We start from the raw sequence: 22,719 nt of genomic DNA, 5'->3' as shown, positions 1-22,719 counted from the left end.
CTCTGATGAATCCTCTGTGACCCTGACGCGCCACCGTGTCCCTCTCAGGCCTCCGTGTCTCTGGGACAATAACTTCCTCTGTCAGTGAGTGTTCATGTATCACTAAACAGCTCTGACTGAGACATCAGACTGTCCGCTGAGGACGTCTCAGACAGAAACTCGGTCAGCTGTGGGGGTTTTTTTTGGTGAGGTCAGGAGTTTATCAGCAGGGTCATGTGAGAGACACCGTCTGCAGGAGGTCTGTCCTCTGCAGCAGCTGGTTCTAACGTGTCCACTATCAGCGTGCCGAGACGTTTGAGACCGGACAGGAGGACAGTACTTCAGGTTTAAAGGGACAGCAGCCAAAACAGTAGCACAGTTCCAACCAGATGTTCTCAGGGTCCATGATGATCTGACTCTCTGCACTCACACCTGGACGTCCTCAAAGAGTATGTCCCCGCACCAGAGACAACATGTCTTCCACACGCCGTCCTCACTGAATCTGAGACGTTTCTGTGCTCAGCGTCACATTTCACCGTGTACTCCTTGACTTTTATTTTGTAGGGCTGTACTGTCTAAATAAAGCTTTCAACACGTGATGCAACTAAAGTATGCAAGTACACATTTATACGACGCTCTCACGCCTCGTCTGCTGAAAATCACACTTAAAGTGCATTTTGTTCTCTTCAGTCGGGCTTTTATTCTGATGCATAGGAGGGAAGGGGTTAATCAGGATGTTGACCGCAGCCACAACACGACAAAGCGTAGCTCCTCCTGAACGTGACGGAGGTGCCGCTCCTCCTGCGGCTGCGTCGTGTTTCCTGCGGCGGTCGTGCAGTTCGTTGGCGAGTTTGAAGGGATTTCCTGAAGCTCCAGAGTTTGGCTGAAGTTAGATATCGTGTGTGTTTGAGATGTAACTGAAGTTTTTTTAAATAATGGATTTTCATTTTAGCATCACTTGAAATAAACTGAAACTAAAAAACTGGTGTTTGTGTGTTTATTTGAAGAAATCAACTGAAACCTCTGAAAAAAAAATAAGTTTGAGTTTCATTCTCATCCTCAGAGATACTGATCCAGTTTAAATAATCCAGTTTAACTGATCCACCTTTAAATATCCAGTTTAACTGATCCAGTTTAACCAGGCTGGGTTTAGTTCCTCCTCCGGGGCAGCAGGCGGCAGTGTGACGTTATTAACTGTTTAGTCGTTTCCGGTCGGTCGCTTCCGCCCCTGCAGCTCCCTCCAGTTTGAACATGGCGGCCTCCCAGTGCTCCCAGTACTACCAGGAGATGCAGGACAGCTTCAGGACCAACAACAAGAGCCGAGAGTTCCCGGCTCACACCGCCAAGGTGCACTCGGTGGCCTGGAGCTGCGACGGCCGGAGGCTGGCGTCCGGGTCCTTCGACAAGACCGCGTCCGTCTTCCTGCTGGAGAAGGACCGGCTGGTGAAGGTGTCCCGGTAACATGTTTAAATCAGTCCGTGTTCCTGCTGGACGAGGACCCCGGTGAGTCCCGGTGTCCCGGTGTCCCGGTTAGATCAGCAGCTGGAAATTTTTGGTTCTAAAAACGTTCTGAGAATGTTACAATGTAACCAAATGTTCATTAATGTTTTCAGCTGCAAGTTTTATTTTAGTTGTCAGAACGTTCTTCTTAATGTTCAGCTAATATTCTCCAGAAACATCAGAACATGTTAAATCTTTTTGATTGTTAACATATCACATTACATTTTCATTCAGTGTTGCAGCTCAAACGTTACGTCTCAGTCAGCATTTATTTGATATAATCAACATTTTTTGGGCCGTAGGTAGATTTATTGGTCACTTTTTAAATAAAGTTTAAAACACGAAATTACAAAGATCCTTGATCCTGCTTCATCTCTGGAGCTGAAGGTTGAGTTGATTAAAATCAGCAGATACTGTGAAGATTACACCTTAAAACGTTTGTTGAACATTAGATTAAAATGTTTTCTTTAAACATTATTGGGACTTGTAGGTAATGTTAGTTGGTGTTGTGGGAACGTTCCCTGCTGGCTGGTGAGTCTTGGGAACATGTTAGATCTGTCCCTGTCCTGCTGGAGAATCGGGTCCATCTTTATTTGGAAAGTGTCAAATGAAATAAGAGAACAAAATAAAAGCATGAAAAACAGCAGCAGAACGCCGTGAGGACCGATTCAGTGAACAAACGTCTTCATGTCTGAAAAAGAGGAATTTTGCAAATCATTAAAGTTGATTTTAAACATGATTATTCAAGATTTCTGCCCAAATATTCACCACACACACCTCGAAATAATCACTCAAGAATGAAGACCAACACAAGAACAGATCAATCTGAATAAACACACACACACACACACACACACACACACACACACAGGTCACGTATCACAGTCGCTCTGTGAGAAACAGCCGTCCTGTCTGTCACATCTGACTGTTTCAGCTCACATCTCTTTAATATGTTGTTTTTTTAAATCCTCTTTAAATGTGTTGGATGTTCTTCGTGTTTTCAGCTGTTTTAAAATTAACCCCTCTGACGGACTGACCAGTTTACAGATCACTGCTGATGTCACAGTTTACCTGAGCACCCCTCTGTGAGGAGTCAAAGGGTTAATATGGGTCTCATTGATGGATGATGTCACCAGTGATGTCACCAGATGTCACCTGTGTGTCACTGTGTGTGTGTGTGTGTGTGTGTGTGTGTGTGTCCGTCAGGTGAAGGAGAATAACTACCGGGGTCACAGCGACAGCGTGGATCAGCTCTGCTGGCATCCGACCAACCCCGATCTGTTCGTCACGGCGTCCGGAGACAAGACCATCCGCATCTGGGACGTCCGCACCACCAAGTGCATCGCCACCGACAACACCAAAGGTACGAGCTCAGCTCACCCAGGAGGAGTCAACTTTTTAATCCGAGAGAGGAATATTTTAAAAACAGGGAGTCATTCTGATTTATTTGCAGGACGACATAAAAATAACTGAGAATTCAAATCTGACGTTCTACGTGAAGTCTGTTTGTTCTTTACACAAATTGGACGAAGTCGATTCGAGGTGAGCGAGATGTGACCTCCGACAAAAACCATCAAGACAAACTGAGATATTTTGAGATTTATGAAGTTAGCATGTTAGCATAGCTGCACCCTCAGAGCCAGACACTTCAGAAAACAGCCAGACACTTCGCGTCCTGAAAACACGCGCCCTGAACTACGCGTCCTGAACTACGCGTCCTCCTGAGCAACGCGTCCTAAACGACACGTCCTAAACAGGACGCGACACGTCCTGAAGGACACGTCCTAAACAGCACGTGCTGAACAAGGCCTTCTACGACTGACTGACGGAGGCTGTGCTCCCTCCTGCTGCTTCATCAATACAAAGAAAAATCGTTATTCAGAACATCTGACCATCAGTCAACATGTCGCCGTCAGTCTTTTCATGTTCGGAGTCATTGATCGGAGATGATCTCAGGTAAAACAGTCACGAGTCTCCTCGTGTGTTTCAGGAGAGAACATCAACATCTGCTGGAGTCCTGACGGTCAGACCATCGCCGTGGGGAACAAAGACGATGTGGTGACCTTCATCGACGCCAAGACGCATCGCTCCAAGGCCGAGGAGCAGTTCAGATCGAGATCTCCTGGAACAACGACAACGACATGTTCTTCCTCACCAACGGCAACATTTTAGGGAACACGAAATCAAAATTATGACAACGTGAAAGTGACTGTTTTTATAAAGAAGTGATTTATTTGTCACATAAATTCTGCAGCGCAAACAATCTGGTCTCCTTCTCCTCCACTCACCTCCTCCTCTCTGCTCTCCTCCACTCACCTCCTCCTCTCTGCTCTGTGTGCTCCTGCAGAGGAGGGAAAATAACTGCAGAGTTCAAGGGTGGACCTCCTCAACAGCATTAGCCCATCTCCTCCTCGCCGTCAGTCCGTCTGTCCATCGTTTGTCTCCTGCAGTGAAACTTTTTATTTATTACCCCGCGTAAATGAGCTCTTCTCTCTCAGGGGTTTATGGGTAATCCACAGCTTGTCTTCTTCACTGTTTTCTGGTGCGGACACACTGCTGATACACACCTGGTGTCCCAACACGCTCATACACACACACCTCTGGAGTCATGTGACCTCTGTGTTACCGTTCTGTGTGTAGTGGTGGGGACGTGATAATTCACTCAACTCACGATTTGATACGATTCACGATGCAATTTTCTCACGTGTGTAGGCGGAGCTAACTGGAGCTCCTCGTAGTTCAGCGCGCTCTGTCAATATCTGCAGACTGTTTTTGTCTTTTCTGTTATCTTCACCTTCATTACTTTCTAACTTGAGGAAGCTCAAATGTCGCCACACTTCTGATTTGAAACTGGAGGATGCATCTTCTCTTTGCTTCGTCTTATTTACGTTGGCGAGTTGTCTTTAGTTTCGACATGACGCAGGAAGTTAAACGTGGTTTTCTCACCGAATCTCAGATCTCAGATATTTTGTATCGATTTTTAACTGCCTCGCCATGTATCGTTACATCTCTATGTAGTCGTGATTGTGTGTTTTGAAGCGTCTGTACAGTGTGTGTCTGCTGTGTGTGTTTTTGTGATGTAGTTTGGAGATGAACAGTGTGTGTTACAGTGTGTAGTTGTGTGTTTTGGAGCTGATCTGTGTGTGCGTGTGTGTGTGTGTGTGTGTGTGTGCGCGTGCGCAGTTATCCGGAGCTGAAGCCGATCCAGTCCATCAACGCTCACCCATCCAACTGTATCTGCATCAAGTTCGACCCGACAGGAAAATACTTTGCCACAGGAAGTGCCGACGCGCTGGTGAGCCTGTGGGACGTGGAGGAGCTGGTGTGTGTGCGCTGTTTCTCCAGGTCAGTGTTTCCATGACAACACCTTGCGATGAGTCGTCACGACTCGGCTCTGTGAGGTCACCTCTGACTCTGTGCTCTGATTGGCCGGCTGCAGGCTGGACTGGCCCGTGAGGACGCTGAGCTTCAGCCACGACGGCAGGATGTTGGCCTCGGCCTCCGAGGATCACTTCATCGACATTGCAGAGGTCGAGACGGGTCAGTACGATACGGGACAGCGGGAGGGGAAAGAGTTAACAAATCTCTGGAGGAAAAATTCAACAGAAATTTGACTTTTCAAAAGTTTTTCCACAAAGTATTTGAATGAGAGCTGTCAGACGATTCATCGTTAATCGCCATTAATCACATTTTTTAATCATGTTTTCATTTCCTTTATTTTGCATCAAAAACTGTGATGAAGTTCATATCGACGAGGCGAAGCAGTTCTCACCAGATCGTCTCGATCAGGAATCAATGACAATAAAAACATCACGGGACCGTAGCAGAGTCTTCATGTCTGTAAAGAGGAGACTGATGGGGACCACAGAACCCAATCAGATATCTGGAGGTCAGAGGTCAAGGGTCCCCTGTAAAATGACCGTGCAGTTTTTCCATCGCGGCGAGAATGACCCGGTAGGTTTCAGGTTATACAAGGATCCCGCTGCAGCCTCTTAAAGACAGAGAGACAGAGAAGAGGACAGACAGTCATGGTGAAGGTGGACCGGTTCATGGACTCCTCAGATCTGGTCCGGTCTATGAGCGGGCGAGTCCACATGGCTCCGGCTCGTAGCTGCCCCAACCCAGCAGAGGAATCGAGGCTGGTGTACATCCCGACCGTACAGATCACGATGCTGATGGTTTCCTCCGGATCTTGATTCCTGCGCACAGAGATTTTAAAGTCTGTCAGTGCGTAGCATCTTTGTAAAACGAAGCCTTACAAATAATGAATAAAAAAACCCAGGAGACGGCATCTGTCACATACTGACGCACTTTCTCAGTTTTGATCATTTCTAAAATTCTTCTCCTCAAACTGGTTTTTAAATGCCTTCAAAACTTAGGACGTTATATGCGAATGTTTCAGCAGGCAAAATAGGCAGGAACACCAGGGACACAGTAAGAGACATTGTAAAATTTAAAACAGCCCGCCCCAGCGCAGACATGGACAGCAGGCGGACACGTCCGACAGCACGCTCCCGCACGGACATGTGCGACTGCCCGAACTTGCATGCGGACTTGTCCGATTGCCTGGTCTAGCGCGGACTTGTCTGACAGCCCTCTCCAGCGCGCGGACATGTCCAATATCCCGCTCCAGCGCGCGGACATGTCCGCAGCCTGCTCCAGTGTGGACATGTGTGACAGTCCGCTCCAGCGCGCGGACTTGTCCTATTGCCCGGTCCAGCCGCGGACATGTATGACAGCGTGCTCCACTGCGGACATGGACAGCCCTCTCCAGCGCGCGGACATGGACAGCCCACTCAAGCGCGCGGACATGTCCAATATCCCGGTCCAACGCGAAAATGTGTGACAGCCTGCTCCACTTGAGCAGTTTTACAAACTGTCTCGCTCCTGCAATGTTTTCCAACTCCAGTGTGGACATGTGCGACAGTCCGCTCCAGCGCGCGGACATGGACAGCCCAGTCAAGCGCGCGGACATGTCCGCAGCCCGCTCCACCGCGGTTGTGTTTTCCAAAAAAAAACACCTGTCACTGCGCGCGACCAACACGGCGGTGTCTGTTAACAGCGCCCATAACACTGAGTCATACATGTACCTGTAAGCCAGGCATCACCAACTGGCGGACCGCGGTCCGGATCCGTACCAAAACTTCGTCCTATCTGGACTTGTAGTAATAAAATGAGAACAGTATTAAGTTGTAGTGCTGGGCAATTAATCGAAAAATAATCGAAACCGACATTCTGGTGTTTGATTCGTTCCTCCTGTATGACGTGTTCCTCCTCTCTCTCCGGTGTGTGTAGGAGAGAAGCTGTGGGAGGTCCAGTGTGACTCCCCGACCTTCACCGTCGCCTGGCACCCAAAGAGGCCGCTGTTGGCGTACGCCTGCGACGACAAGGAGGGAAAATACGACAACAACCGGGAGGCCGGCACCGTCAAACTGTTCGGACTCCCCAACGACTCCTGACGAGCTGAGATCAATAACCACGATCAGTGTGATCGATTATCTTCATCGGTCTGATGGATTGTTCCGATCAGTCGGAGGACAGGAAACAGAATCTTCCTCATTTCCTGTTTGAGTTTGCAGATATGACGTCAAGTCTGTGCCGTAAAATATAGTTTTTCTGTAAAATAATCTGTTTTTGATATTAAAGTGCGACTCTTTGTAAAAGCAGTTTGTCCTGACTGTTGACTCCAGACTCGACATGTTCGAACGCGTCATTGGCGAGTCCGAGTGAATCTGAATCTGTAACAGAAGGATATTTGCTTCATTATCAGCATTTATTATAATTATTTAACTCGGTTATTTTCAGACGCTGCGTCTCAAACTCAATAAGATTTACTGCCGTAATCTAAGAGACAACACGGATTCACATAAAAGTCTCAATAATTCATTTATTGTTTGTTTTATCAGCATTCCCATGGTCATGGAAAACCTGGAAAAGTCCAGGAAATGTGGTGCGTTTATTTAGTTTCATAATGTCAGGTCGACGGTCAGCGCGTGAATGCTCACCGTTACGTTTCGACATTTCTTCACTTTTCAACGTCTCTCTTTGATTTCTTACAGCGAGCTGAAATTATGCGTGAAGACGGTTTGAACCTGAAGTGATTGAATAAGTAGGACAAGACAAAAAAAGGTATTTTGGGTCCTTGAAAAGTCATGGAAAAGTTTTAAGATATTTTCCATGAATATTGTGGGAACCTGGTAACACTAGCTCAAACTGAATACATCGTTTAAAAAATGTCCCGTTCACGAGTTTAATGATCCAGATTTACACGTTTATACTGGTCAGGTTTGCATATTGATGAAGTGTTTATATATTTGTATTGATGGTGTTTGTGTGAATGGAAAAACATGTCACTCTTCAGTGTGTGTGTGTGTGTGTGTGTGTGTGTGTGTGTGTGTGTGAGAGACAACAGCAGCTTGATGTAAATGTTAATTAAATGTTGAACACAGTTCAGCGCTGAAGTAACAGAAGGTTCTCCAAACATTCACACGTCCATCAGCTCTGACTCTGTTTCGGATCTGAAGACATGAAAGACGTTCACCCTCAATATTTCTGCAGTCTGTTAGCTGTCCTCGTGTCTCCTCGCAGAGACGTGTCTCCTCGCAGACAGACGTGTCTCCTTACAGAGAGACATGTTTCTTCTGAGAGACGTGCCTCCTCTCAGAGACGTGTCTCCTCGCAGAGAGACGTGTTTCCTCTCAGAGAGACGTGTCTCCTCTCAGAGACGTTTCTACTTGCAGAGAGACATGTCTCCTCGCAGACAGACGTGTCTCCTCACAGAGAGACATGTTTCTTCTGAGAGACGTGCCTCCTCTCAGAGACGTGTCTCCTCTCAGAGAGACGTGTCTCCTCTCAGAGACGTTTCTACTTGCAGAGAGACATGTCTCCTCGCAGACAGACGTGTCTCCTTGTAGACAGACGTGTCTCCTTGTTCACCGGAGAGAACGCCAACACAGCAGTGCTTAGGAACTTGTGAGTGTCCCCACACTCTGTGTCCCGGTGTCCTCTTCTCCTTTGTGCTCATCCTGGTGTCCTTGTCCTGGGTGAGGTACTCTTTATCTGGATGAACCGTCTGGTTGGGGTCTTGTTGAGTCTTTAGTCTGACCCGTCCTCTGGGACACTGTCCCCAGGATATTGCCGTGGTGGTCCCGGCTCTGAGGGTCTCGGGGACGGGGGAGTTTTCAGGTGAAAGCTGCTGGTTCTCAGGCGGAGGTGTGTCTCCTGCTGTGGTGAGGACGTTGCTCCACTTTCTCCAGATTCAGATTAAATATTGACGTCGTCGTTGCGTGCTCGGCACTGTGTGAGGGGGCGGAGTTTCTGACCCGATGGTGACGGTATGGATCGATGTTTTCGCTGGACATCGATGATTTTGGATCGTCGATCATTGAACCCAAACCTTCAGGTGACGTCACGGAGCTTCCTGTTATTTTCTTCAGTTTATACTGAAAATAAATCCGTTTATTCTGCGGCAGGTTTTCACACACGAGCTTCGTGTTTCTGTGCGTAAAGAAACAGAAATACAGAAAACAGAGACATGAAGAGTGTCGCCGCGTGAGACGGCAGAGAGGCCGGTACGCGCAGACGTGAATTTTAATTTTGAAGAATAATGTGGCGTCCAGACGGGAAGTGTGCTGATGTGTGGACACTCGTGGAGACGTCAGAGAGTCTGGTTCCTCTTCATAAATCGATGAGTGTGTCTCTGTGCGTTTCTCTGAGGTCTGTTTGCTTTGACTCGGCCTGTTGTTGGCGTGATGCGGCGGCGAGCAGCGGGCAGCACCTGTCCGGTGTGTTTGCTCAGTGTGTGTGTTCAGTGATAAATGAGGCTGCTAATGACACGTTAACAATGAGTGCATTAGTGTGACACCATCGTCAGCCTCCAACACACACACACACACACACACACACACACACACAGAGTCGGCAGGCGGCGGCGCCGGCTGTCTGACACATTATGACACCTGACCAGCAGCAGTAGCTCCACCCCTCTCGGTCAGGGTCAGTAAAGCTCTCCATATGTTTTATTAACATTTATTTAATATCACTGAAGTTTTGTACAAATCTGTGATGAAAACCCGCCTGCTGTTCAGTCAACTGGTGACATCACGCGAGGTGTTTGTTGGGAGCTCCGCCCCTCATCACCATGGAAACCTGCAGGTGTCTGTCTCCTGGTCACACTGATAAAGGAGCAGTTCAAAGTTTCAGGAAAAGCTTTGGGTTTGAGATAAACTCTGAGCCTCAGCTGGATGAGTCGCCGTCACTGCAAACACAGACTTTAAATGTGAAACTTCATATTATTTTTATTATTATTATAATTATTATTATAATTATTATTATTATTGTTGTTGTTGTTGTTGTTGTTGTTGTTGTTGTTGTTGTTGTTAATTAATTTGTTTATGATTTTAAAAAAAACTCTGTCAAAGATTGAGGGATTTCAGTTTGGGAGACGTTCTGTGTCAAATTGATGGACATGAGATGTGAGACAGAGACCTGCTGCTGTCTGCTGGGTCTGAGTCTGTCCACATAAGCTTCATGATCTCTGTCTCTGTCTCTGTCTCTCTCTGTCTCTGTGTCTCTCTGTCTGTCTGTCTCTCTCTCTGTGTCCTCTCTCTTTCTCTCTCTCTCTCTGTCTTTGTCTCTGTCTCTCTCTGTCTCTGTCTCTCTCTCTCTCTGTCTCTCTCTCTCTCTGTCTCTAATCTCTCTCTCTCTGTCTCTGTGTCTCTCTCTCTGTCCCTCTGTCTCTGTCTCTCTCTGTCTGTCCCTCCATCTCTGTCTCTCTCTCTCTCTGTCTCTCTCTCTCTGTCCCTCTGTCTCTGTCTCTCTCTCTCTCTGTCCCTCCTCTCTGTCTCTGTCTCTCTCTCTGTCTCTGTCTCTCTGTCCTCTCTCTCTGTCCCTCCATCTCTGTCTCTCTCTCTCTCTGTCCCTCTCGTCTCTCTCTGTCTCTCTCTCTCTCTCTGTCTCTGTCTCATCTCTGTCTCTGTCCCTCTGTCTCTGTCTCTCTCTGTCTCTGTCCCTCTCTCTCTAGTCTCTGTCTCCTCTTCATCTCTGTCTCTCTCTCTCTCTCTCTGTCCTCTCTCTCTGTCCCTCTCTCTCTGTCTCTCTCTCTCGCTGTCTCTCTCCCTCTCTGTCCCTCATCTCTGTCTCTCTCTCTCTCTGTCCCTCCGTCTCTGTCTCTCTGTCCTCTCTCTCTGTCCCTCTCTCTGTCCCTCTCTCTCTGTCCCTCTCTCTCTCTCTCTCTCTCTCCATCTCTGTCTCTGTCCCTCTGTCTCTGTCTCTCTGTCCCTCTCTCTCTGTCCCTCCATCTCTGTCTCTCTCTCTCTCTGTCCCTCCGTCTCTCTCTCTGTCCCTCTCTCTCTGTCTCTCTTCTCTGTCTCTCTCTCTGTCTCTGTCCCTCTGTCTCTGTCTCTCTCTCTCTGTCTCCTCTGTCTCTGTCTCTCTCTCTGTCTCTCTCTCTCTCTCTGTCCCTCCATCTCTGTCTCTCTCTCTCTCTCTGTCCTCCGTCTCTGTCTCTCTGTCCCTCTCTCTCTGTCTCTCTCTCTCTCTGTCCCTCCTCTCTCTGTCTCTGTCCCTCTCTCTCTCTCTCTCTGTCCCTCCATTTTTTCTCTGTCTCTGTCTCTCTCTCTCTCTCTGTCCCTCCATCTCTGTCTCTCTCTCTCTCTGTCTCTCCATCTCTGTCTCTCTGTCCCTCTCTCTCTGTCTCTCTCTCTCTGTCCCTCACTCTCTGTCCCTCTCTCTGTCTCTCTCTCTATCCTCTCTCTGTCCCTCTCTCTCTGTCCCTCTCTCTCTGTCCCTCTGTCTCTGTCTCTCCCCCTCTCTCTGTCCCTCTCTCTCTGTCCCTCCTCTCTCTCTGTCTCTGTCTCTCTCTCTACCCCCCTCTCTCTGTCCCTCCATCTCTCTGTCTCTCTCTCTCTCTGTCTCTCTCTCTCTCTCTGTCTCTCTGTCTCTCTCTCTCTCTGTCCCTCCGTCTCTGTCTCTCTGTCCCTCTCTCTCTCTGTCCCTCTCTCTCTGTCCCTCTCTCTCTCTCTCTCTGTCCCTCCATCTCTGTCTCTGTCTCCTCTCTGTCTCTGTCTCTCTGTCCCTCTCTCTCTGTCCCTCCATCTCTGTCTCTCTCTCTCTGTCCCTCCGTCTCTGTCTCTCTGTCCCTCTCTCTCTGTCTCTCTCTCTCTCTGTCCCTCTCTCTCTGTCTCTGTCTCCTCTGTCTCTGTCTCTCTCTGTCCCTCATCTCTGTCTCTGTCTCTCTCTCTCTCTCTCTGTCCCTCCATCTCTGTCTCTCTCTCTCTGTCCCTCCTCTCTGTCTCTCTGTCCCTCTCTCTCTGTCTCTCTCTCTCTCTGTCTCTCTCTGTCTCTGTCCCTCTCTCTCTCTCTCTGTCCCTCCATCTCTGTCTCTGTCTCTCTCTCTCTCTCTGTCTCTGTCTCTGTCTCTCTCTCTCTCTGTCCCTCCATCTCTGTCTCTCTGTCCCTCTCTCTCTGTCTCTCTCTCTGTCCCTCTCTGTCCCCTCTGTCTCTGTCTCTGTCTCTATCCCCCTCTCTCTGTCCCTCTCTCTCTCTGTCCCTCTCTCTCTTCTGTCTCTCTGTCTCTGTCTCTGTCTCTCTCTCTCTCTCTGTCCCTCTGGACCCTCTGTCTCTGTCTCTCTCTCTCTCTCTCTGTCCCCTCTCGTCTCTCTCTCTGTCTCTCTCTCTCTCCCTCTCTGTCTCTCTCTGTCTCTCTCTCTCTCTGTCCTCCGTCTCTGTCTCTCTGTCCCTCTCTCTCTGTCCCTCTCTCTCTGTCTCTCTCTCTGTCCCTCCATCTCTGTCTCTCTCTCTCTCCCTCTGTCCTGTCTCTCTGTCCTCTCTCTCTGTCCCTCCATCTCTGTCTCTCTCTCTCTGTCCCTCCGTCCTGTCTCTCTGTCCCTCTCTCTCTGTCTCTCTCTCTCTGTCCCTCTCTCTCTGTCTCTCCTCTTCTCTCATCTCTCTCTGTCCCTCCTGTCTCTGTCTCTCTCTCTCTGTCTCTCTCTGTCCTGCCATCTCTGTCTCTCTCTCTCTCTCTCTGTCCCTCCGTCTCTGTCTCTCTGTCCCTCTCTCTCTGTCTCTCTCTCTCTCTCTGTCCCTCCGTCTCTGTCTCTGTCCCTCTCTCTCTCTCTCTGTCCCTCCATCTCTGTCTCTGTGTTGTTGTTGTTGTTGTTGTTGTTGTTGTTGTTGTTGTTGTTAATTAATTTGTTTATGATTTTAAAAAAAACTCTGTCAAAGATTGAGGGATTTCAGTTTGGGAGACGTTCTGTGTCAAATTGATTGGACATGAGATGTGAGACAGAGACCTGCTGCTGTCTGCTGGGTCTGAGTCTGTCCACATAAGCTTCATGATCTCTGTCTCTGTCTCTGTCTCTGTCTCTCTCTCTGTGTCTCTCTGTCTGTCTGTCTCTCTCTCTCTGTGTCTCTCTCTCTCTCTCTCTGTCTCCCTCTTTCTCTCTCTCTCTCTGTCTTTGTCTCTGTCTCTCTCTCTCTCTCTCTCTGTCCCTCCATCTCTGTCTCTCTCTGACCCTCTGTCTCTGTCTCTCTCTCTATCCCCCTCTCTCTGTCCCTCTCTCTCTGTCCCTCTCTCTCTGTCCCTCTGTCTCTGTCTCTGTGTCAGCAGTGAGGTAATAGACCGCAGGAGGGGGAGTTGGAGGTGGAGAGACGGAGCAGAGGGAGGAGAGGAGGGCGGGTATCAGACGGAGGTTTGGCTGCAGACTGCTCGCTCGGTCCGGATCTCTTCCGTCGCCTCGGTCCCTTCACGCGCTTCAGGTCAGTAAACCCGTGCGCACCGTTCACACGGTGACGGTGAGGGGGATCCTCCGGTATCCTCCGGTGTGTTTGTGTGTTTTTTGTCTTTGTGCTGCAGCTCCGAGACTGAGAGGCTGCGCGCGCTTAGGCGTCAGCTGCTGTGTGTGTGTGTGTGTGTGTGTGTGTGTGTGTGTGTGTGTGTGTGTGTGTGTGTGTGTGTGTGTGTGTGTGTGTCAGTCAGTCAGTCGGTCAGGCTGCAGGTAGCTTCACCTGGCTGCATGCTTTAATTCATTCGGTATACAGGTTACTGTAAACGGTCGCGTGCTGCGGATCATCCTCAGCGCCATAACGAGCCTGAGAGGAGTGGAGGAGGAGGAGGAGAGGAGAAGGAGGCTGCAGCTGACTGTCGGTGCTGAGGATGAGGAGGTCCCGGATCCTCTCCTCCCGCAGTGCCGTCAGCACAGAAGCCTCCTCTCCTCCTCCTTCTCTTCCTCCTGTACTCCTCCTCTCCTCTTCCTCCTGTACTCCTCCTCCTCCTCCATCTCCTGTACTCCTCCTCTCCTCCTCTCGGCTGATGGAGGAGCTGAATTATTTATAGCTGCCGGTGCATTGATTAGCTTTATGTAACAACACCGAGTGTGTGTTTCTGCCGGAGGGGCGGTGTTAGTGTGTCCCTGCATGAAGGAAACACAGTGTGTGGTGTGTGTGTGTGTGTGTGTGTGCGTGTTGGGGTGTTGTTGCGTGTGTTTGCGTGTGTGTGTGTGTGCGTGCGTGCGTGCGTGCGTGCGTGTGTTGTGTGTGTTTGACTGTGAATGAATGAGAAAACACAAGCGTCTTCCTGCAGCCAGAGAGACTGAACTGTAGTAACCTATAAAACAGATTTACTCAAAGAAATATTTAAAATCGGACCGAATCACAGTAACCTCTGTTCAATAACACCGAAATATATTTTAGACACATATGATATACATGCTGTTTGTAGTTACTTAGATACTCTCCCTGTCTCTCTCTCTGTCTGTCCCTCTCTCTCTGTCTCTCTCTCTGTCTTTCTGTCTCTGTCCCTCTCTCTCTGTCTCTCTCTCTGTCTTTCTCTGTCTTTCTGTCTCTGTCCCTCTCTCTCTGTCTCTGTCTTTTTTTCTCTGTCTTTCTGTCTCTGTCCCCTCTCTCTCTGTCTCTGTCTTTCTCTGTCTTTCTGTCTCTGTCCCTCTCTCTCTGTCTCTGTCTGTGTTCAGACTGAATGTGTCAGACTTCCTGCTGTGAGACCTTTAAAGACTCATTGAGTCAAGCGACCCTTGTACAATCAAACAAACAAACAAACAAACAAACAAACAAACAAACAAACAAACATTCACACGTTATGTGAGATTGTCTGATGACTGACGACATAAAAAAAAATATTCTCATCTTTAATCCAGAAGTGATGATCCTGAGAGGGGAGTTGCTGAGCATGATGGGAGAATGAGTCCTGTGAGTGTGAGCAGTCACAGAGAGGATCAGCTGCTTCACGAAGAATCAGAATCAGAACATTTTTAAATCTGAGCTCACAGTTACTCGACAGATCTCACCTGTTTTATCGTCTGTGGAGCTCACTGACAGCAGAAAGACGCTCCTCATTTTTCTCCTTTAACACCCTTCGAGCTCATTTAATATTCTGTGTGTCATTCATAAAGAAATGCTGCGTTCATGTGACGTCTGAAGGTCGTGGTTTCCGAGTTGGAAAGTCGTTCTTCACACTTGTTTGTGTTGATGAGCTTTGAGGCTGTAAAGTGGAACAACATGAAGCGACAGAGAAAGATGAGCTGACTGTTAATGCTGAGAGCGTTTATTTAGATTTTTTTAGATATATTATGCATTATATTTTTATGTATTTTAATATATATAATCAAGATGATTCGACATGAACACCAGTTAACATTAATACCGTGTTACACTTACATGTGATCAAAGATTGATAATTAATACGTGAATTGATAAAAAGTTTCCCGTTTGATCAAACATTGATTTCCCTCCGTGTTTGTGCGTTTGTGACGTGGGCATCGGCGCCTCGTGCTGTAAAGTCAGCGTGTTGTCAGTGTCAGTTTTCTGGCTGCTGCAGAGTTCACAGTTTGCTGCAGCTAACAGACGCAGAAACTCAAATGTGACTCTACTAAAAGTCAATGAGAGCTACGAGGAACAAAATAACCAAATATATCATTTTTACCGTCAGTCATTGATGCTGTTTCCATGATTTCTGACATTTCTGCTGAAACGTCACGCAAACATAAGAACTCGAAGATTCGGGTATCATCGAAATTTCCCAACGTAATTCCGACTTATGCGGGCCGTTGGTGACTACAGTGACATCATCAGTCCCCTCTCATTGGTTGGTCTGTGTGACGGATCAGTGACGGCTGTGAACGCGCTCCTCAGATCTGTGACATTATTGTAACGGCAGAATTACCTTCTGATTTTGGATATTTGAGGTAAATAATGTGAGTTTGACAGAAGCTCTCAGCTGTAACTTATTTGGACCGAAGGGGCGGCGACTTCGTCGACTTTAAAAACCCGATGTGTCCAACACGGCGGTGCAGACGAGCCGCTCGGCGCACCGTGAATTATGCAGGAACTCTGAGCTGCACAGCTTGTGATGACTAATTCAGAGGCTCGTCTTTCTTCTGCTGCGGCCGCTGGACTCGTTTGCATCATCATGACATCATTTATTGCGTTTTGGAAAAACAGAGGACCTCTGTTGGATAAATGAGTAAAAACACGCTGCTCTGTCTGAATCTGTTTTCTGTCCTCCACCTTCAGCTCGCTGCGTCTCTGCTGACTCTGCGCCTGCGCTTCTTTGTATCTGTTTTATTTATTTAAAAAGGGGACGTGTACATGAAACAACATTTAAACAAACGTAAGTGTTGGCTGGGAGCTCGTTTTCATCATTAGTCTCCGTCTGATGTAAAATAATAATAATAATCGGAGTGTGTTCAGTGTGTAAGACAAACAGAATTAAGATAAAAGGCGCAAAGTAAAGTTAAACATGTAAAAGTTCACATATAACACGATATGACCGTATGAGTGGCGAGTCGAGCTGTTTTTGACTGAGGTCAAATTGTTGCCTCTCAGTGAACCGTTTCGTCACACTGAGATGGGTGATACGATGGAGACGCCCTCGCTGTCTTTATTCCGCTCTGATGGATGTTCTCCCGTCGTCGTTCACGCTGCAGATTCAGTCGTTCAGCTGTGTGAATGTTTGACAGCTGGACAGATGAAGCTGGTTAAAGTCCGATTTAAGGCTCATTTAATGGTCATTTTAAGGGTTTTTCTTCTCTGCAGTTTATCAGTCTGAGACTCAAAGTCATGACTCGCAGGTCGATGACTCGCAGGTGGCCTGTAGCCACAGCACACAGCTCGAGGCGGCAGACCGTGAACCGTGTCAGCTGAGTGTTTCTTCATTATTTTGTCCAAAGCTGCTGTCTGAACGTCTTCTGTCTTCAGGCGTCTGAAAGTGTCCTCTGAGTGGAGGTAATCAGCAGTGAGGAGGTTCAGAGGAACGTTTTCAGTCGTCACAGGGAGCAGATCAGGCCTGACTGGCTGATTGATTGACTGACTGACTGATTGATTGATTGATTGATTGATTTTTGTCACTTAAAGCAGATTGTTGTTGTTGGACTCTTTAAGTGATTGAAAAGCTTTAGACGATCAATCTTTCCTTCATTGGTCTCTTAGTCTTCTGCCTCCTCTCCTTCCTTTATCTTCATTCCTTTTTGATATTTTTTCCTCTTTACATTTGTCCACCAATCGTCTTCCTCTCTCCTCCCCCTCCTCCCTCATCCTCCCCCCTCCTCCCTCCTCCTCCCCCCTCTGTCCTCATTCCTCTTGGTTTCCCTCTCTCTCTCTCTCTACACCCCCCCCCCCCCCGTCTTTCTTCTCTTCTTTGTCTTTCTTCACTGTCCAACCACAAGACAAATGGACGAGTGCCTGCTCGGTGATATATAGGCTGCATCCTCCCCCTCCGTCCTCCATCGCTGGAGGGGAGGAGGAGGAGGAGGGCGAGGAGGGGGGTGCTCTGCAGCCTCATATAGAGGCGAGTGGCGGAGTCGGTGGAGTCGGTGGAGTGTGTTGACGTTTCTGGCCACGAAGCTTCAGAGACGTCGACTCTGCTGCTCATGTTTTCACTGTTTCACTGTGACAGAAATTCACTTATTCATTTTATAATTCATTTTTATTATTATTATTCATTATTATTCCTAAAAATAACATTAATAATAATAATAATAAACTTCATTATGTAATATCAGAATCAGAATCTAGTTTTATTGCCAAGTACATTTACATATACAAGGAAACAATTAACATAAAAGAGGAATAAAAAAGTGAATTTAAATAGAATTGAACATAAGATTAAAAAAAATATAGAGGCAATTTAAATATATTAAATGACAGAATATAAAGGACACAAAAAAGTATGTACAAAAGGTGCAAGGGAGGGAACGTACAATTTTTCAGAAGTTTAGTTACAGTGCAAATACCTTAAGTTTAAATTTTAATTTAGCATAATATATATAGTAATTTAATATACAAATTTAATATTCAACAGGCTGCCTCCGTTTGTCGCTGTCACTCAGTATGAGATTCTCTCTCCGTCCTTCATCTTCAAACCTTCAACCTGTTTGTTTCTGAAATATTTTTCTGTGAAAACAAGTGAAAATCAAACTCTTTACTGCAATAACTCAAAGAACAGTTCTCCATCATGGTCTGCAGATCTGTCTGCAGTAACATTCGTTAAAACCGGCTTCAATAAAAGCCTTCACAGACGACCTTTGACCTCCCGTTGTAACCTCTGGAGTCCACAAAGACTGCAGCTGACCGCATACACATAAATATAATATTAAATATAATAAAAACATGTCAAACCTGCAGCAGCAGGATAAACACACAATGAAAGCCAACAACAAGAAGACAAGATCTGAGCATCACATGATGCAGTTCATGTAGTTAACAGCTTTTCTGACTAAAACCACATTTATTTCTGCTAATAAATCCTGAATCATATCCACCCAAAGTATGAAATATCTCACCTGTCATCTATTCCAAGTCAGCACCATAATGAGCCATATTAAGATTTATTAAAATGTAAAATATGCAGGTTAAAACCTGCTTCCTCAATGCCACATCATTTCACAAAAAGCTCCTTGAACATCGCTCACTTTCAAAGAAAAAAGGGTTAAATGGAGTTTTGTAGCCCTCCTCTGCCTTCCAGTCTGAGCTGAGGGAATAATTCATTATGGCACATGAATAAATGATGTCAGTGCCCGGCACGTCTGAGAGCGCCGCCCGGCATCGGCGACTCATCATTAATTCATTCACTGAAAACTCCACAATTTACGCTCTGTTTGTGATGACGTTTCACTGCAACGAGTTATTTTATCCTGCAGACGGCAGCTTTGTAAATAATTATTGTTTAAATAACCAGTTTAAATAAGTGTATACCAGTTTTAACCAATTTTAACCAGTTTTAACCAGTTTTAACCAGTTTAAATAAGTGTAAACCAGTTTTAACCACTTTAAACCAGTTTAAATAAGTGTAAACCAGTTTTAACCAATTTTAACCAGTTTTAACCAGTTTAAACCAGTTTAAATAAGTGTAAACCAGTTTTAACCACTTTAAACCAGTTTAAACGAGTTGAAATCCATTGAAACCACTTTTAATCTGTATAAACTGGTTTTGATGGATCCAGTCTGTGTCTGTACTGGTTTTGATGGTTATCACATTACAGGAGGAGAAGAAGGAAAGGTGGGGGGGGGGGGGTCTAACAGAGACACACAGAGGACAGAGACATTATCAGAGTCCAGGATCTTCACTTCCTGTTTGTGAATCTGATAACGTCCCTGCAGGAAGACGATAATGAGAGACAGCTGTCTTTTGTCAGACAAACAGAACGAGACGTATTAGATTTTACTGATGAGACATCTGAGACACGAAGTCTGTTTGAGACACAAAGACAGTGTGAGACACGAAGACAGTTTGAGACACAAAGACAGTTTGATACACAAAGTCTGTTTGAGACACGTAGTCTGTTTGAGACACGAAGTCTGTTTGAGACATGTTATAGTGTTCTGCGTTGTAGTGTTCTGTGTTGTGAAAGTGTCTCACTTTGTCCAGCACAGGACATGTTGGGCAGAAAGTGTCTCACTGTGTCCAGTGTCCAGTACAGGACGTGTTGGACAGAAACACTTGATAGTTCATCTGTGTTCATTGAAAACCGAGCTTCTAAAAGTTATTTGTGAAATCATCATGTCTCATGTCTCACACTGCATGTCTTATGTCGTCCCTCTCAGGTCCAGAGGAGTCCCTAAAGACGCTCAGCACTACAGGCGAAGAGACAGTCCCAGACACTCGGATCTCTTCAATTTTAGAGGAACGACTCGACGAACCAACAGGAACCAGCAGGAACCAGCAGGAACCAGAAGGAACCAACAGGAACCATGGACTTCGTTATGAAGCAAGCTTTAGGAGGTGAGTACTTGTTAGTATTAGTTAGTTAGCATTGAGACCTGATAGTTTTCATGTAGAATGAGAACAAAGAGAGTGGCTCTGTCTTCAACACAGAACAGGAGGACGTGGTTAAACACATCCGAACAGGAGAACGTAGTTTAAACTCAGCTCCGCTATTCTGTCGTCTCGTTTGTCTTAAAGATCAGAGTTTGTCTCCAGAGACACCTTGTCCTCTGCAGCTGCGCTGATGTGAGACAGTGGACAGATGGACAGACATGCTGGTGATCAGAGGTGACCACACGTCTCCAGAACACCATCAGAATCAGCTTCCTGTCTTCAGCGGGACATCAGACACGTGTCCCCCTCCTCATAAAGGAGCTCATACAGAAGAGATGATAATCTGTTAATATCTCTGAAGGAGCCGCGAGCTCGTCCTGACCAGCCGCTGCCCGAGCACGCTTTCATTTCCTGAAGATGGCGAGGACGGAAGGTGATGGCGAGCCGGCAGGATGATGGCTGAACTGTCCCTCTGATGTCTCTCAACTGTCCCTCTGATGTCTCTGAACTGTCCCTCCGTCTCTGACGGAGCGTCAGACTGCAGCTCTCAGCTGACGGCTGAGGAAATCGTTTCTCGGCGTTTCGTTTCTCTCTGAGTGAATCCGTCAGGTTTTGGAGTCGTTAAAAGTTGAACTCTGATTAGATTCTGCAGCAAGGCAGGAGCACACCAGCAGGACTGTCCCCACAGTCCTTATCTCCAGTGTCTGTCTTTCTGTCCAGGGGCCACCAAAGACATGGGCAAGATGCTGGGAGGGGAGGAGGAGAAGGACCCGGACGCCGCCAAGAAGGAGGAGGAGCGGCAGGAGGCGCTGAGGCAGCAGGAGGAGGAGAGGAAGGCCAAACACGCCCGCATGGAGGCCGAGAGGGAGAAAGTACGGCAGACCATCAGGGACAAGGTAAGACATCTCCTCTGTTCCACAGGGGCCACAGTCTGGTTCCACTTCCTGTTGGCAAAACACGCTTCAGGTGGACCACCAGCCCAGAGTGCACTCAGAGCGCTCCGATGGTTGTCTCTCTGATGGTTGTCTCACTGATGATTGTATCTCTGATGTCTGTCTCTCTGATGGTTGTCTCTCTGTGTGTCTCCTGTCTCTGTCCAGTATGGGCTGAAGAAGAAGGAGGAGAAGGAGGCGGAGGAGAAGGCAGCGATGGAGCAGGCCTGCGAGGGCTCGCTGACTCGCCCGAAGAAGGCGATCCCTCGGGGCTGCGGGGACGATGACGAGGAGGACGAGGAGAGCATCTTGGACACCGTCCTCAAGTTCCTGCCGGGACCTCTGCAGGACATGTTCAAGAAGTAAAAACACACAGCGACAGACAGACGGATCCCTGCGCTCGGGGTCCGGCGGGAGGCGTTTCTGTCGGGGTGCGTGTTGAGGAGGGAAGGGGGGCTGGTTGGGGTCTGAGCGTAGATTTAGAGCATGTAGAAGGTGAAGCAGGTTGGGGGCGGGGCTAGAGGCTACTCACTGCCTTTTAGAAACAGTTTACTTCTTTTTTACTCCTCGACGACGGCGTCATTCTCCTTTTCTTTGTCTCAGCCGACACTCAGCAGGTCAAACACTTCGTACGTCTTCTGTCTTTTTACGCCTGTCAGGCTCAGACGCTCTGACCAGAGGACAACAGGATTCCCCTAAAGACTCAGAGGACAGTCTCACAGGACAGTCTCACTGTGTGTCCAGCATGTTGTCTTCATGTCAGCGGCTTTTCTCTACGTCTCAGAACCTGCAGTCGCTCTTTCTGTTCAGATCAGTCCGTCAGCGTTTGAGTTTTAGGAGCCGTGCCTTCATCTCCTCCAACAGAAGATTGTACATGTTGGTGTTTGAACATGTCGGCACACATTCACACACACAACATTCACACACACAACATTCACACACTCTTTCAAAATGTCTTTGGGGTTTCATCGTTGCAGCAGCTTCTGAAAATCCCACAGTGATTTCAAACAGAATTCTCTGAAACGTTTTCTTTTCTTGTTTCTTCCACCTTCAGTTTTACTAAATCTGCGCGTCAGGCTGCCGTCCTGCAAGAAGTGTCAAAGTAAATCTCGCCAACATGTCGAGAGTTCGTGTAAATATAAAAAGATTTTCAAATAAGTTTTCCTTCGCTCCGTCAAAAGCGTCAAAACCACAAGAATCCTTCCAGCTCGTTTGAATCCAGTTTTCAAAACCAAATCTGCTGTTTCGTCCACAAGAGACGAGGAAATGATTTTCAGTCGTGAGGTTCCCAAAGACAATCATTTCCTGTCACGCCATCTGTGATCGGTTTACATGAAGCACTCGACCAACTGATTGCTGTTAAGTGTCTTTAATGTATTAACTGTTTTATTGTCTGTTTCCTTCTTCACACATGAATGCAGCGTCAGGTTTTGTTAATTGTCGTGAATCTGCTGTCACTTTATTTTAAGCCGACTGAAACTGAATCGCTGAGCTCACCGTTATCTTTTGACTTCATCTTCATCAACATCCAGACCAAAGAAATACTGGTGAGACTCTTTTATTTCTTTTGTCACCACGGAAACACAGACGTACTGCCGACGCCAGTTTTAACCGCACAGTTTTTATCAGACGTGCACGGCGTGCGGCAGAAACACAGCAGCCTGTTGAGCGTGCGCATGCATCCCAAAGAGCGTCGCACTAAACGAAGCTTTTTCCTCTGAAGTGTTGTGAAGCTCAATGAGACGAGATGATTGAAGAGAGAAACCTGAACATACTCCGGCATCTCGAATCCCGACACAATATCAGCGTGATCCGTCCTTTAGCGTTAAAGTAGCCGAGCTGTAAATGGAATCGATCCGTATTTCGTGAAACGACCTGATTCTCTAAAACAAAGCATGTTTCCTGAATGAGCTGCGTGTCGGTGTGTGATGAAGACAGCGCTCCACGAGACTGATGATGAAGCACTGTACAGACATTTTCCTTTGGTTCATTTTCTAGCTCAGATAGGACTTTTCACTAGACGAAGCCATACTGTTTAGA

At 47.2% G+C, this 22,719-nt stretch overlaps 2 protein-coding genes across 2 annotated transcripts; both read left to right on the top strand.

The window, feature by feature from the left end:
- The first annotated feature begins 1,208 nt into the window (after positions 1–1,208).
- On the top strand, positions 1,209–7,142 carry thoc3 (THO complex 3). Its single transcript, XM_042493216.1, is given in 7 exon segments — positions 1,209–1,422; positions 2,686–2,842; positions 3,470–3,589; positions 3,592–3,643; positions 4,642–4,824; positions 4,919–5,019; positions 6,775–7,142. Coding segments are annotated over 7 exon segments (969 nt in total). The 5' UTR covers positions 1,209–1,230; the 3' UTR covers positions 6,939–7,142.
- A 12,473-nt stretch (positions 7,143–19,615) lies between these two features.
- LOC121948034 (complexin-2) lies at positions 19,616–21,293 on the top strand. Its single transcript, XM_042493275.1, has 3 exons — positions 19,616–19,711; positions 20,468–20,643; positions 20,848–21,293. Exons 1-3 carry the CDS (start codon positions 19,681–19,683, stop codon positions 21,043–21,045), a joined length of 405 nt encoding a protein of 134 aa, XP_042349209.1. The 5' UTR covers positions 19,616–19,680; the 3' UTR covers positions 21,046–21,293.
- The last annotated feature ends 1,426 nt before the right edge of the window (positions 21,294–22,719 follow it).

Source organism: Plectropomus leopardus, chromosome 9, assembly GCF_008729295.1.
Source record: "Plectropomus leopardus isolate mb chromosome 9, YSFRI_Pleo_2.0, whole genome shotgun sequence".
Classification (NCBI taxonomy): Eukaryota; Metazoa; Chordata; class Actinopteri; order Perciformes; family Serranidae; genus Plectropomus; species Plectropomus leopardus.
Note: the sequence above shows the minus strand (reverse complement) of the source record. Positions and strands in the feature narration are given on the sequence as shown.